General features: G+C 34.8%; 2 protein-coding genes across 2 annotated transcripts; one reads left to right on the top strand and one right to left on the bottom strand.

The window, feature by feature from the left end:
• The first annotated feature begins 1,259 nt into the window (after positions 1-1,259).
• On the top strand, positions 1,260-3,730 carry LOC138330952 (P2X purinoceptor 7-like). Its single transcript, XM_069278422.1, has 4 exons — positions 1,260-1,527; positions 2,031-2,276; positions 2,747-2,995; positions 3,305-3,730. The coding sequence occupies exons 1-4, from the start codon at positions 1,498-1,500 to the stop codon at positions 3,566-3,568; spliced, it is 789 nt and encodes a 262-aa protein (XP_069134523.1). The 5' UTR covers positions 1,260-1,497; the 3' UTR covers positions 3,569-3,730.
• A 3,035-nt stretch (positions 3,731-6,765) lies between these two features.
• Positions 6,766-14,895, bottom strand: LOC138331048 (uncharacterized). The gene is made up of 12 exons (XM_069278505.1): positions 14,825-14,895; positions 14,158-14,376; positions 12,698-12,760; positions 11,845-11,928; positions 11,168-11,468; positions 10,464-10,746; positions 9,440-9,676; positions 8,913-8,989; positions 8,573-8,677; positions 8,055-8,272; positions 7,613-7,777; positions 6,766-7,349 (listed from the first exon to the last, which is right to left on the bottom strand). Exons 1-12 carry the CDS (start codon positions 14,893-14,895, stop codon positions 7,079-7,081), a joined length of 2,094 nt encoding a protein of 697 aa, XP_069134606.1. The 3' UTR covers positions 6,766-7,078.
• Positions 14,896-14,926: the final 31 nt, after the last annotated feature.

Below are 14,926 nucleotides of genomic sequence, written 5' to 3'. Positions count from 1 at the left end.
TCATCTCAGAACTAGACAATACAGTGCTTGCCATCATGATAATTAGTTTTTTTATACTTCATATTTTTTTTGGTTTTTCACAATCAATATGATGTACTATAAAAATGATAATTATGATCAATGATCATGTTTACTGTTAACACTCATCGTGTAAATTATTATTATATCTAATAAAACATATATATGAATGCCACATTTGAAGTATTTTATCGAAAATGTTTCGAAATTTAAAAAAATGAAATAATTTAATAAATAGTATACTTCCTTTTATAAATACTTGATGACAAGACTTGTTCACTTACAACGTATGGTACAGCCATGTCCTGATGGGTCCCCGTCCCATCCATCCTCACAAACACAGCAACGGGCTGTGGCATCGTAGGAAGCATGGGCTCCACAGGCAGGGGCTTACATACACAAAAATAAGTGTTATAAAATCTATAAAAAACTTCTTTTTTTACATTCATTGTAGAACAAATTAAATCATTTTACCCTAGTGCCCGGTGAAACCCTATGTAATTGGAAAAGTGACCCCTGATCGTTTCGCGTCGTGATATTAAACTAAAAAGCAAATAGCGAAAATATTACATCACCCAATCGCTAAATGTACATAATTTATTATGACCATAAAATCCGGGGGTTTTAATTTTCCTAAATATGATACCGGTCTAAAGTTTGTCATATATTTTCACATATAAAGAAGGTGTTTTTCTGTCTCTTGGTGACATAAAAATGTACTCCAAAATGTACTCCATATGATAAATAGAATGGCTTGTACACTTACTTCTTTTTTCTCGTTCTGAACATTGCACAGCTGCAAAATAAATGAATATGTCAACTCCAATACATACATTTTTATTGAAATAAAGCTCAGTGATATAGCACTATAAAAAGGGCAAAAGTTCCACTATACAAGAAGACATTACATGAATATACCGCAGTCTCCCAAAACACGCACCTCGCACAACATACATGCAACACACAGCATACATGGGAGGCCGTCCTTACATGACCTTGGCTGTTAATAGGACGTTAATTAATCAAAAAAACAAACAAACAAACAAACACTTACTTACAGCGAGATAATCATTATTCACTTACATGGAATACAAATATACGACATGATTATGTCTTATTTGTTATATATAAAACATTTTGCGCTCTAATGGATTTTAACAGCAATTGTTACAAAAGTGCGAATTTTTCATTTCACCATCATCATCCCGTTTATATTATACGTTCATTAAAGGGGTATTCCTTAAAATTTAAAGGTTACGGATCGTTTATTTCTTTTTATTTTCTTATTAACGATGTCAATTAAATATGATGTATACCTGTAAGAAACAATTTTAAGCATCGGAACAATTTCTTTGCGCCGCCAGAAAATACGCTTTTTAGCTGTCAGTCTTCGCTGAGCCGCCACCTTGGAGGCGTTGTTTCATGACAAACGCATGCGCAGAGTGAGTTACTTTGACAGAGCGGATCAAAATAAACAAAATGTCGGACTCAGAAGTGCTGGAAAGCGAGGTGAGCATGTGCGTTTTATATCTAGAACAGATTTGGTATTGCATATATCAACATAAAAAACTGGTCAGTATTTGTTAACGGAATGAAACTTTGCGTTATTTGTTGATGATGCATATATTCCGTAGTGGCTATAAGATCTATATCAGGTCGCATATGAAACAGCGGGGCCCATTGGGGGTAATCAAAAGTCGGGATTTATAATGAAACGAATATCATATAGATTTAAAGGGTTGTTCGTTCGTTCACACGTGAAACATTTATCACGGCATATTCATAATTATTTACTATTGTTTAGGTCTACTGCATAAAATCGTCCATTTTGGAATTCATTACATAATGTCACGAACACGACGCATGTAATAGACCTGCATATTTATATAACGGTAAAGCGTTACTGAAAATGCTGATCGAATAGAGCACGTTGGTATTATGAATGAGTTATAAATAGTGGTAGATTTTGGCTATGTACTGTTATAATCTTAATACATGATTGTATTATGCAGTTATCAGTGGACCCTGCAGAGAGTGATAATAGCACAAATGGTAGCTATAGTGATGTAAGAAGAGGAGCTCCTGCAAGAGGTAGAGGGAGACCAAGGTCTAGAGGAGGTACCAGATCAAGAAGGGGACGTGGAAGAGCTCGAGGGTCAACCCGTGGCAGGGGAAGGGGTACACGACGCACTGTGCGATCTACCACCACAACACCTGACCCAGAGGATGTGTTACAACAGAGGAAAGAGTTTGCCAAGGTATACTTTTTATGTATAAACATGTAAATATAGAAAAATGCATTGACAAACATAAAAAGTTTTACTTTATGTAAGCACTTTGGATTATTCTTCATGTATACATATATATTGATGAATAAATAACGAAACTCAGCTAGCCTTATAATTACCAGAGATAGACACAAACTTTTTCCCCATAGTAGACCAGAGGCCTAAGGCAGCCCTGATTCTGTTGTGGAGGCCCAGACTTTTGCCACATATGTTAGGGGTCCGGGGGATTCCCCACCCACCACCTCTCACTTGTAAAATTTTTAGTTCCTAGATGCAATTTCCTGCATTTTAGTGAAATTTTTGCTACCTTTTTTCATCTCGACACAGCAAATATATAAAGCCACATTGAACTAATTATTTGTGGTGCTGATAATTATATGTAAATACTTGTGAAATGTTATCATTACCAGATAAGTAGAAAGCATATTTTATAATTACAGGATAAAGTAGAAAACATGTCCGAAAGAGAAGCAAAGGACTTTCTGTTGGAAGTAGTAGAACGGCATCCAACTTTTGTGTTGGATGTCATGGAAACAACAGATGTCCAACCACAAGGACACCATCCACCACCTGCAGCTGGAGGCCAGAATTTGCCATGGTGTTCCTGTGGCAAGTGCCGGGATATGCCAACCCCTGAAGAGAGGGTATGCTGTGGCAGGAATCCTAATACGTGCCTTTCATTAGTACCGGTAAATATAATTGATTTTTAATGTGATATTTTTTCGTAAATTTATACAATATCTGGCATATTTAATTTGAATTGGATATGTAGGATACAATTTATACACATATTTTTATCAACATGACTAGTATATATATTATATATATATATATATATATATATATCAGGTATATAGTATTATTGGAGAATTTTTGTGTTCACAGACTCACAGTGTAGATATATATATACTGAAATGAAGTAGATGAGTAAAGATGATTTCGTAATAAAATATAAGGTTTTGAATTTACAACTTGGTTTAATTTTCATATCATTCCAGGACTTCAATATTCTTGTACTTGATGAGGCAGTACTTGCTCTGGGAAGACTATATCGACAGGATGCATTGGTCTTTCCAGAGGATGAGAATTATAACAAAGCAAATCGCCACCAGGCTTACCGACAGTATACACTTTGGGTCCATGGACGCCTGAGAGTCGGGGAAAGGAAGGTGGTGCCAAGTTGCTGCACATGGAAAATCAGGGATAAGTACCCTGATCCGTATGGACAGTATGTTGGATATTCAGCTGGTAGATTAAACTAAATGAAAGAAGTGCCAACGGAACTGAATGAAAGAAGTGAAGTGTAGGGTGTTACTGTGTGTAGAGCAAGATGTAATTTTGATAGATTATAGTGATGTTGACGAAGAAGTTGTTGATGGAAGAGCTAAGGTAAATGAGCAGTAAGTGAAATAAAAAAGAATTAGAAGTCATTTAGTAGTCTGTTTTCTTTGTGGAATACCCAGTATACAAGAAACCACCTGTAACATACACTTGGTATTCTCTGCTGATCACTGCAAGCTATTGCACCTTACCATAACTTGACAATAGTAAAATCTTCAACTAGCCACAAATTCTTTTTGTAGCTACAAGCTGTGTATTGAAACCTATGAATAAAGGACGTCGCATAGGTCCAGATTAAAACTAGCAATGGTCAATGAATGGAAATTTCACCTCTGTACTTTACCTATTGACTACCAAATTTTAATCTCGACTATACTAATAAACTACAATAGTATAAAAGTCAATAAATCTTTTTCAAGTGAAAATCTGGAAATATGAAACATATTTTTAGTAGCAGCGACCTTTGTTGTTGACCTTTTGACCCCCAATTCAATTCAGCCTGTATGATCTAACATTGTGTGAAGTTATAGCAAAATCCATCAATCTGTTTTGAGTTGTCTGGAAACCAGCATTTGGATAGTCAGATAAAGAGACTAACACTGAGATGTATCACTATTGTTGATATGACTAATTAGAATAACATAGCAAATGAAAAACACTCATATGCACTGGTCATATTACACTAATGCATTGTGCAGAATAGATATGCAGGCAAAGTCACTTTGTTGAAGTGATATAATTCTAATATGTTTGTCTTTTTTGTTGAAATTATTAGCATTCAAAATATCTCTTGAAATGACACAATTAGTGTTCTAGCCCGATTATTATGGAACAGTCTTTGACCAAGTGTAAAACAGTTTATTTTGGACTTGGCATACCTCAGATGATGATTAGAAAACTTCAGACATTTATGATAGGCTTTGCAAAAACTTATTTCACACCGTTTCATTACTCTGAAGTTAGAACAATGACCCTCAAACATAACTAAAACAACAATTAAAAAATCTATCAATTTATTTTTGCTTTTAATAGATTCAGCATACACTCTCCTGATTACTTGCATGCAATAACCTAAACTACTATTGCATTTATATATATACCATATTCGACCCAATAAGTCCCCGGTGTGCTTAAAAATTGAGGCATATAAGGGGGTGCTTATAGAAACAAATTCGGACTGGCCCCTTCATAAAAGTATTCAACAAATAAAGTCATAAATCAATTCTGCTAAAGAAAACAGTGGGGAAACCAACATAGATTTCATATGTTCAGTCTACATAACATTCAAAGTACCAGTAACTTTTTAAAAAAGGGGAGGTGTGCTTATAGGTTTGGGGGCGCTTGTTCAGTCGAATATGGTATTACATATTTTATATGGATAGTTGAACTTATTTACCATGGCATAAACAACATATCAACAGTTGTATTTTATAGAATATGTAGATCAACATACACACTTGCATATACGCACATAAGTGATAAGATAATCAATTATATCAAATGTATTGTAGTAACAATAAACTATAAGAAACTGCACACTAAACAGTCCTGAATGGAGTTCACTTATAATAAAGAATGCCACAGTCTATCACCCTAACTCTTCAACTGCTGTGGTTCAAACCACTGTAACACCAGTATACAGTTGAATCCTATACACTGTAATTCAAATACATTGTAATTCAATATAGTTATTACTTATTTTATAAGAAAGGAAACAAAAGACAAACACTTTATATACATCCATCTGGCTTTTCAGGTCAGTCTGCACTAATGTGAGCATATAATATTATATAGTGCCAAATACGGCCCCAAATGTCACAAAAAGAACTTTTGGTTATATAAAAAAGCAAGAGGACCTGTATTGCTCATCTGGTTTGTTATGTCAAAAAAAATTATGAATACAGGTTTCTCAGAGATTTACCTGAAATTTCCCTGTTTGGCCTCACCCCTCCTGCCCCAGAGGGGTCAGAGCCAAGATCTACATAGGTAAACGCTATTTTCTTTTCCCCAAGGATCTTTTTTACCAAATTTGGTTACAATTCTATCACTAGAAGTGATTTCGAGGAAATGTTGATTGACGGACGTCGTGCGATGACAAGCACATCGGGTCTTTGAGTTAGGTGAACCCAACTTTGGAAACCTTTACAGAAATAATTGATTTATAAATTTGACCTATCATTCTATGAAGAGTTATGATCTTCCTATCTTTTCCTTTCAATTTTATCATTTTGATCCCTAACACAATCAACAGGGAATCAGGGCCATATAATTTACAAACAATTACCTTAAAATCTTATTGAATTTACTTCAGTAGTGTTGAAGAAGTCTAAATATATAAATTGTTTATGGATATACAACATTTGACATAAGGTGACCGAATAAAAGGACTAAAATTATATAAATATAATGTTAAAACACTCAACAGGAATAAATACTGTGTGTAATATACAGTGGATCAAGATGGACCTTTCCTCTTCTTTACTTTTCCATTGAAACCTTTGATAACATAGGAAACTTACACGTTCACACTTACAATTGTGTCAGTACTTCAAGAAGAAAATACCTATACATGAAATAATGAGAAAATCAAAATTGAAAATGGCTGCCAACTGGCAATGTCTTTCCCTATCTAATACAACAAAATAATGCACAAGAAGCTATATAGACCAACGAAAAGCTACGTATGAAACAGAGCAGTAGCAAACAATCACATTCAAAGATAGATGCCTATGTTGACAGACCTGTCCCCAAATGCAAAGCCATATATGTAACTAGAGCCAGAGGGGAGTCTAAATATTTATGAAACTTTATATATACATATCCATCAACAAGATATATCCCTTTTGTACTCAGAAAAAATAGCGATAACAAACTCCAGCAATCAAAATCAAAGATGGCTGCAATCAATCTATGGACTCAAAATACCCATCTGCTACCTGGTGATTATGGCACATAATACTGGCCCAAAACATTGTCTCTATATTTGGCCAAGGAAATTTACATAAATGTCAATACCTTGTATTACCATGGTTACTGAGCATGCCACAGGCCAACTATATCCTCTCTTAGTTCTAGAAAAGAGTTGTAGAAAAGAGTTGTGAGTTGTCGAGTCAAAGATAATAGCAAATATATGATTCCCGTAACCTTTATGAAAATAAATTTCATGGCCCCTGTAACCTTGAATGAAGGTCAACATCATTTGAACAAACATTGCAGCTAGTCAACTCGGCATGCTACAAGCACAATATCAGGAAACATACCTTCAAAGTAATAAACAAATCACACACACTCACCAACCTACCTCCCAACACCTTTCACAACCACAACATGGCACAAGCTCAATATAAAATATCTCAACATCATGGCTTATATTGAAATGTTGACAGAAAGTTGTAAAAACAAAGACTAAAAACTTTGTCTCTCTCATTTGATTACATGTCCTTCATTGCACTTTCTTTTAATCTGCTTTTTTGCGTTTCCACAAGTTGTGCAGTTGGAGGTGGTGTCACAGGAGCGATGGTTTTCCTGATCTTTCTGGGATCAGTGGCTGCAAGTACCACTTTCTTTCCCATCCCGGCTTTATCTGCCAATCTGTTTTCTGCAACAGTCTCTAGCAACTGCTCCACATGTGCATAAGACTTCTTTTCTTTGACTGGGTGCACAGCCCATCTCCCAGACTTCTTGTTGAAGTTTCTTTGGTATCTACAATAATGATTAAACTGTCAGTCAAATAGAAATATTTGCAGTAATAAATTCAAGCAAGGAAACAATATATGCAATGTAACCACACTAGGTAATAAATGAACATGAAACAATAGATTTCTTAGATATATGTTAATATTGCCAAGCCTTATGTTGGATATGTTGCCGTCATAAGAAAATATATGTCATAAAGTCATATGAACCACTGTACTTAGACTACAAATAGAACTTTATTGAATAGTTTTTCTTACTGAATAACATACCTTATCGAACCATCTTTGTTTCTTTTCACAGGCTTTTCCACATTTTCGTTGTAGTCCATCGCAGCTAGTAAGATTCGAGCATTGTAGACTGGCGGTGTATATGAGAATCTTTTGGCACAGTACATCAGGACTAGCTGGTGGAAATTCTCCAATTCTGCAGTACTCCTACAAAAAAATTAATGAATTTTGTTAGTGTATCATTTATTACATGACAAGAGCAGGAAGAGGCAAATGAATTAAAAAGTAGTTTAAAGCATCTATTAAACACTTCTAAAAACCTCTATGAAATAAAATCTGGCTTGACCACTACCCCAGTAAAAATATCACCTGAAAAAACACTTTCCTGGGGGCAAAAACTGCTAATTTCAAGCAATCAACACAATGTTACATGTGCATACAGAGCATTCTTTTATATTTAAGCAATCAATGCCATAATACTAACCTAAAGTTCAAAAAGTAAGACACTTTGCCCAGAAATCTGACATCGAGCACAAGTTTCCTCAGGGCGTCATGTGCCTGACTTCCCTTCGACAACCATTGTTTGGTTCGTTCCTCTTCAGTGAGGGGACCGTGAAGACATCTGGCTTGTCCGTCAATTGTGTATGGCAGAATCCATTCATGTTCATTGACAACATGATGCAATATACTAGCCCATAAGTCCTGAAAACAAATCAAAGGGGAAAAGTACAATGATTGTATTGAAACCACTAGACATATCATGATTTTTGTCCATTCATGAATGTTGGCCATTTTGGATTTCTTTTTAAATCTACACACGAACACAATAAGCTATTACTATTAGCAATGGTTCCACAACTGTGTTATAGAGGAATTATTCTTTGGAAACTAATTTTGGATGGACAGACAAAAACAATATTCATTATTCAAGAATAAGGGGACAAGTATCACAGTAATAACCAGGATTTATTCATATAAAGCACTTATTTTCATCATACTTACAATGAATTCATCATAGGTGTTTGCATGTTGGCAGCAATACCAGAAATGGTTGACTATGTCATGGCTCCATTGCTGTAAAGGTTTACACCCTTTCTGCAGTCCTGCCTGTAAAGAACACAAAATTTTAGCTGATTATTTAAAACATAATCACCAACACCAATCCATCCAAATTAGTGATCAATTCAAATCAATTACAATGTATTTATATTTTAATCCAAGAGAACAAACATAGTTGTGAGACAGAGACTCTGATGAAAAGTGCTTAAAACACTGCTATATAAAAAGTGAACTATTTTTAAAAAATAACGAATAAGTAATGATGGAAATCTGAAATACTTACAGCAACAACCTTTTTCCCAAGATTTTTGGCAGCATGCCATATGTCAAAAGAGTGTTTGATGTCTGGATACTCTTTCTCTGCAAACGAAATATTATTGGAATGAATATGTATAGCCCTGTTAGTGACCATAAAATCAAAATAATATAAAATAATTTAGTACAAGTAGCAGTTATCGAAACAATTATGAGGAATAAAATACATACATTAGACTATAATTTCTCTTACCCCAGACAGGGATATCTGCAATTTTACTGTAGTGAAATTTTCCTATCTCGCCCCAGGGTAAAGACAAGCTACACGAGATCTTTGCACCTCGGGATAAGATTCTAAGCTGTCAAACACTCGGCACAGCCTCATGTTGGACAACTTAAGAATCATACCACTCGGGTTGAGATTATCCTGTCTCACCCCAAAGGGGGTAAACGATTCTATTAATCTAACACATATTAGTTCATGCACTGGCCCAAATTGTTGTCTGCATATGACCTACAACCAACACCTACCAAAGCATACATACGAGTACTTACTCATAAGGGCTCCAATACCTATATGGGCATCAGTGACCACTTCGATCACTTTGACTTGTTTGTCTTTTAACTCCTTCAGGACCCGTTGGAAGCCCTCTTTTTCCATTGTAGTACTCTTTAGTTGAGTTTCCCTCTTGTCCACTGTCTTAACAGTCAGTATCTTTTTGCTGCTGTTGTCCATGGCGGTGTAAGAGCAATACTGAGCAGAAAAACCGGGACTGTCCATTCTACCGTCCCCTGTAACAATAATAAATCACTGTAAGAACTAGAACTGTATGCCAATGGCTTATTCGTCTCCCATCAAAATACTATGACAACCAAATGATGTAGTTTATACAAGAGGTCCAATGAGCCTTCAGGTCTGTCATCTGACAATCACTGCATTACATATAATATAACATATAATACAAGTACACAGTTATAGAACAAATGGCTATAATATAAAAAAAAATTTTTTTGACAACACATTATAAGCCATTGCATACTAAAAACTTTTCAAAAGAAATCGTCAGTTTCTATGTATTTCACTAAGTAGATCAAGGTCATTTGAGTGAACAAATATGAAGTGCTTCATCCAGCACGCTAATTAATCCCAACATCTGTTTCTAACTTAGTTACTGAAAATTTATCTACATGTATTTGAACTCTGGGACCTTGAAAAAAGGGTAGCCCTTTATCCCAGCATGCTACAAATATCAGTACACAAGCCTTTATCCCAGCATGCTACAAATATCAGTACACTAAGCCTTTATCCCAGCATGCTACAAATATCAGTACACTAAGCCTTTCTTTCATGAGAAGTTATTTGAATGAAAAGTTTACACATGGCACAGATGGCACACTACATTCATTTGATGAATATCTTCAACTATTTTTTTCTAATTTAAAAAAAAAAAAATTTTATCTCTTTTTTCCACCAAATATTGCTTTGATTTATTTGGATAAACAACTAATATTCATGTATATATATATATGATACCATGCATGTAACATAAGATTGTAAAAGGGTACAAATGGTACCTACCAAGAATGACCACATCCTGATTTTGAAATGTCCTGATGACATCTTGTTGCTTACTTTCCCATAACTCTTCGATACTTGGGACCACATACTGTCTTTGGATATTGGTAAAGGTGTTTGATCCCAGGAAGTTCAGCTTCATGAACTTTGCAAAAAGAGCAATTTTTGCAAAGTTGTTTCCAGAGGCAACAATAGCTGCTGCAGACAGCAAATCCCCACCATGCAGGCCTCGGTTCAGAACTGGCTGCGACACCCATTTGTAGACAACGTGGCCATTCAAGCATTTCTGAAATTTTCGAAATATATAATATTTACAAATGTTAAAATTTCAATAAGTAACATAAAATGTGACAATCCTTATATTTTCATTTCTAACTGGAATGCTGCCAACAGCAAGTAAGGAATGGCTAACCACCAGGATATCAAACTCTACCATAAAATATGATTATAGTATAGTTATCATTTAGAGATGAAGGAAAAATGTCAAAAAGTAGTCCTTGTTCTCTGATCCAATGTCCTTTACACATCATTATCGGGGCCAAATAAATGTTTCTGCTTCTCTGTAGTGTGTTTTGGGGCTGATATACTATTTATAGTGCCTATTTCCATTTGAAAATGGCCATATTTCCAACAATGAAAAACTATATTTCCTACCTGATAATTTCAATTTAGATATAAAAGTATACTTTTGAAATAGTTTTGATTACCCAAGTGAGGTATAATGCTGATCCTACAGTTGATGTTGTCATCTCCACCTCTTGTTTGCAGCCTTTTCTATTGCATATGCATTCAATTCTTGTGCTGGCCAAGTTCTTTAAACATTCAACATAAACAATACAACAGGAATCACGAGTCAAATGGAACAACTCAGTTTGTTTGTATATTCTCCTGATTCCAGGACCCCCAGTATCCTCTTTTTCCTTGTCATCTTCATCGTCAGAACTTTCATCACCTCCAAATTCAACATCTCCGACAGCACTATGTAGAATGTTTTCAAAATCTTTTGGTCTGCAATATGAGATAACAAAAAATAAAAAATTGCTTTAAATTAAATTTTTTAAGTGTTATACAAATATTACGGGATTAAGCCACAAAAGTGTGGAATTATACATCCCTTGTTAGTTTTGTTAGTTTAAGACTTTCAATATAGTTGCTTTATTTATCAGTTCCACTTGAAATAAATGCATTGTCTATTCAATATCACACTTTAAAGAACTGATTAAAGTCAGTTAGATATTACATAACTATATTGGATACCACAGTGAAGATCCATATTCTGTCTTTCGTAATATTCAGTACACTCAATCACAACAGTTCACATTATAATCCTTTCATGAACTGTATATTTATCACATCTGTTGCTGAATAAATACATCATAATTACCCTAACGTGATGTTAATGCTTGGCTCATAATAATCATCTGTCTCCTCTTCTTCATCTTCTTCAATGGAAACATCCAATGACAATCTGAAGGATAAAAACATATTTTCAATTATGGGATCTGTTAGCTAGGATACCAGAGAGATATCTATTGACACCCAATTGAAAATTGAGAAATGGATCCTTCCTCTAGATCTGCACTCCTCTTTTAAATATTTCATAACATGAACAAGAGATCCCACTGGATCTTGGCGTCCACCAAAGATTGATCTATGTCTGACAATTTTAAGAGTGACCTTTTCTCTACTTTTCAACTTCATTTATCGAAATCCATGATGGCTACCTGGCGACCATCTTGTTGACAGATCAGAAACAAATTTCAATATGCACAACTATGGCCCTAGTGAATACTATTTTTACAATGAAATTTGAGAACAATCCCCTCACTACTTTCTGAGAAATACCGGTAACAAATGTTAGCTGTCAAAATTCAAGATGGCTGCCTATAGTGGCCATCTTGTTGACCGATCGGTCTCGAAATGCATAGGCCCAACTAGGACCCGAGGAGAACCTACATATAAGATATGAGAAAGGTCCCTTTAGTACTTAAATTTCTGAGACTGTCAAAATAAGCCGGCCAGCTGCTAGTGATCCATGTGGTTTTCAAATAAGTCCCAAACTAGAGAAAAATAGGAATCCTACATATATTCTACTTAGAATGAACTCTCTATTAAAAAATTCAAGGAAAAGATCATTATATCTGCCTAATGACAGTGGAGTAAAACATGCATGGATACAAATGTTTATACAAATGCAATTTACCAACTAATGTATGTAATTGTGGCATTTAACTTACTCAAATGGGTTGATGAAGGAGCTTTCCTTAGTTCTACTAGTGACCCTCTTTAATTGCTGGCTTCTGGAAAATGAAATAAAGAGATTCAGTTTAGTTTATATATACTGACGGTAATACTTTGTCTGTAACAGTCCTTGTGCTTTGATGTTATTGAGTTAGTTATGAATAATAGATTTACTCTAATGGTAATATAACTCATCACTTTATAAACAAAACACATACCGTATTCGACCCAATAAGCGTCCATGTCCCTATAAGCGCCCCTCCCTTTTTTTGAGGCTTCGATTTCAATTGCCCAGGCATAAATAAAGACCAAAACTGTATAGATTTGCAAAATTTCTTAGCACCTTTTCGTTGTTTTTTTTTCCCCAATTTTTTAAACGCCCTTGGCGCATATTGGGTCAAATGCGGTACTAAATATCATATTCCAATAATAGCAGCTGTCTTATCTTTACTAGCATCCCTGTTATTACTGTGCAGTAATTAAATAATACTGTGTCACACTGAAAGAAAAGCGAAATACATTCTTGCACTTTAATGCAAAGTTTTACACATGTTTACAAAAAAACAAGCATATGTTGCTGTTTATTCATCTTGGCTTATTGATATAGGTGTTCAGAGAATCATAACCAATAGTATCGGGTCTGGTATATTTGTTTTATACATGTGTGCATGAATGTACAGTTCATGTGTGTAAATTGTAAAATGTGTATTTGCATGTTTTTATTTCTACATAACACTATCTAAATTTTCATATAACTATAACAAATAAGTTACAAGGCGTTTGTTAATTATTTACCTTCCTGCTTCTTCTGCTGGTTTTTTTTTGCGGTGATAGCTCGGTTACTCCAGATATACCAGAACCTGATGCACTGAAAAGAGCAAATAATACCTACATGTAAAAAAATCCAATATACATAGCACACAAAATTAATTACTTCAATATAGATATAAATATTTTTTTTTTATTTCTAAATTTTTGATCACTGCCTCCTCTAGGGATCAATCTTGCCACCTCTTGAATTACTAGTCTTTTTCTCACCCAATCATTCTGAAGAACGGCAAGAGCCGGGAAAGCGTTAGGGCAATACAAAAACTGTTTTATTGTTGTGTTTTTTAATATTTGGAAACCATCCCATGGACATGTTACTTTTTTACTTATATATATATATATGTGTGTGTATTCCGCCTGAAGATGCCTATGAAGGCGGAAAGGCCTTGCGAAAAAGTCTTAGTTTTTCTTTGTTTTTTAAATACCTTCGCAAGGAACCTTTGAGTATATATCCACATGCATGATGCGTACAAATGTATCAATTCAACAATTTAGGTTAGCCTTCCGTTTTGAAAAGGGTGATAATGACATGTACACATCATACTGGTATATATGCTGATGCAGTTGAAAATTATATTATCATTAATTTACATGCAGACCAATCATTCACTTCTGGTAATTAAAAAACCTTGCATGCCCTTCTTCAGAAGAAATTTCTGATATATCTGTGAGACCAGAAAGCACAACTTGTTTTGATGTCTCTTGATCAATAGATCTTGATAGCGGATATGGAATTCCAGGTGTAGACGTTTTAGTTTCTTTAGAACTCTGTGATGTCCTTGACATCCCTGGAGTTGCCACTTCTATGTGTTGGCTTGCTGTTGCTCCTTTAAACATGTCATCATATCTGTCATATAGATCATATAAAAAATTATATGTAATAAATTATAATATGGATACAGTAAACTTCTACTAGCACTTAGGTAATAAATCGGTTAGTATGTTTTAATCACTAACATGTATAATAAAACACAACCTACGGTCATTGGATTGATGAAGAAAACTTCAATATGACCAAGAAGCTTATAGCTAAATAGACCGAATAACAGATATATCAGGTACGACTAGTACACTGAATACTGGGAGAAAAAACCCCTTCGGGGGCCCCACTATTTTGACATCGTACATTTTACAAATATACAGAAAATCAACAAATAACACGATAACTGTGTAGATATATAATCATGAACAATCTGTATGTTTATACCATGAACCAATTACGTAATACATGCTGAGGATACATTGTTGTAAATCACATCTAGGCCAAAGTACATGCACTTTCATTTTATACTTACCGATCGAGAAGAAAATGTGCCACCTCGCGCTGTGAAAATCCAAGCCTTTTTCCTCCTTCAATACATTCCATCGCTCCATTGCATCGCCTATGCTTATTCTGG

This window comes from Argopecten irradians, chromosome 9 (genome assembly GCF_041381155.1).
Source record: "Argopecten irradians isolate NY chromosome 9, Ai_NY, whole genome shotgun sequence".
Lineage (NCBI taxonomy): Eukaryota > Metazoa > Mollusca > Bivalvia > Pectinida > Pectinidae > Argopecten > Argopecten irradians.
Note: the sequence above shows the minus strand (reverse complement) of the source record. Positions and strands in the feature narration are given on the sequence as shown.

What these genes read in the sequence shown, in the direction of transcription:
- LOC138330952 (XM_069278422.1), top strand. Translation starts at nt 1,498, where the DNA reads ATGTCGGACTCAGAAGTGCTGGAAAGCGAG. An exon ending in CAGAAGTGCTGGAAAGCGAG is followed by an intron (nt 1,528 to 2,030) that starts GTGAGCATGTGC and finishes TGTATTATGCAG; the next exon opens with TTATCAGTGGACCCTGCAGA. An exon ending in CGTGCCTTTCATTAGTACCG is followed by an intron (nt 2,996 to 3,304) that starts GTAAATATAATT and finishes ATATCATTCCAG; the next exon opens with GACTTCAATATTCTTGTACT.
- LOC138331048 (XM_069278505.1), bottom strand. Translation starts at nt 14,895, where the DNA reads ATGGAATGTATTGAAGGAGGAAAAAGGCTTGGATTTTCACAGCGCGAG. An exon ending in AGCATTAACATCACGTTAGG is followed by an intron (nt 11,469 to 11,844) that starts GTAATTATGATG and finishes CTCATATTGCAG; the next exon opens with ACCAAAAGATTTTGAAAACA. An exon ending in TTGGGAAAAAGGTTGTTGCT is followed by an intron (nt 8,678 to 8,912) that starts GTAAGTATTTCA and finishes TGTTCTTTACAG; the next exon opens with GCAGGACTGCAGAAAGGGTG.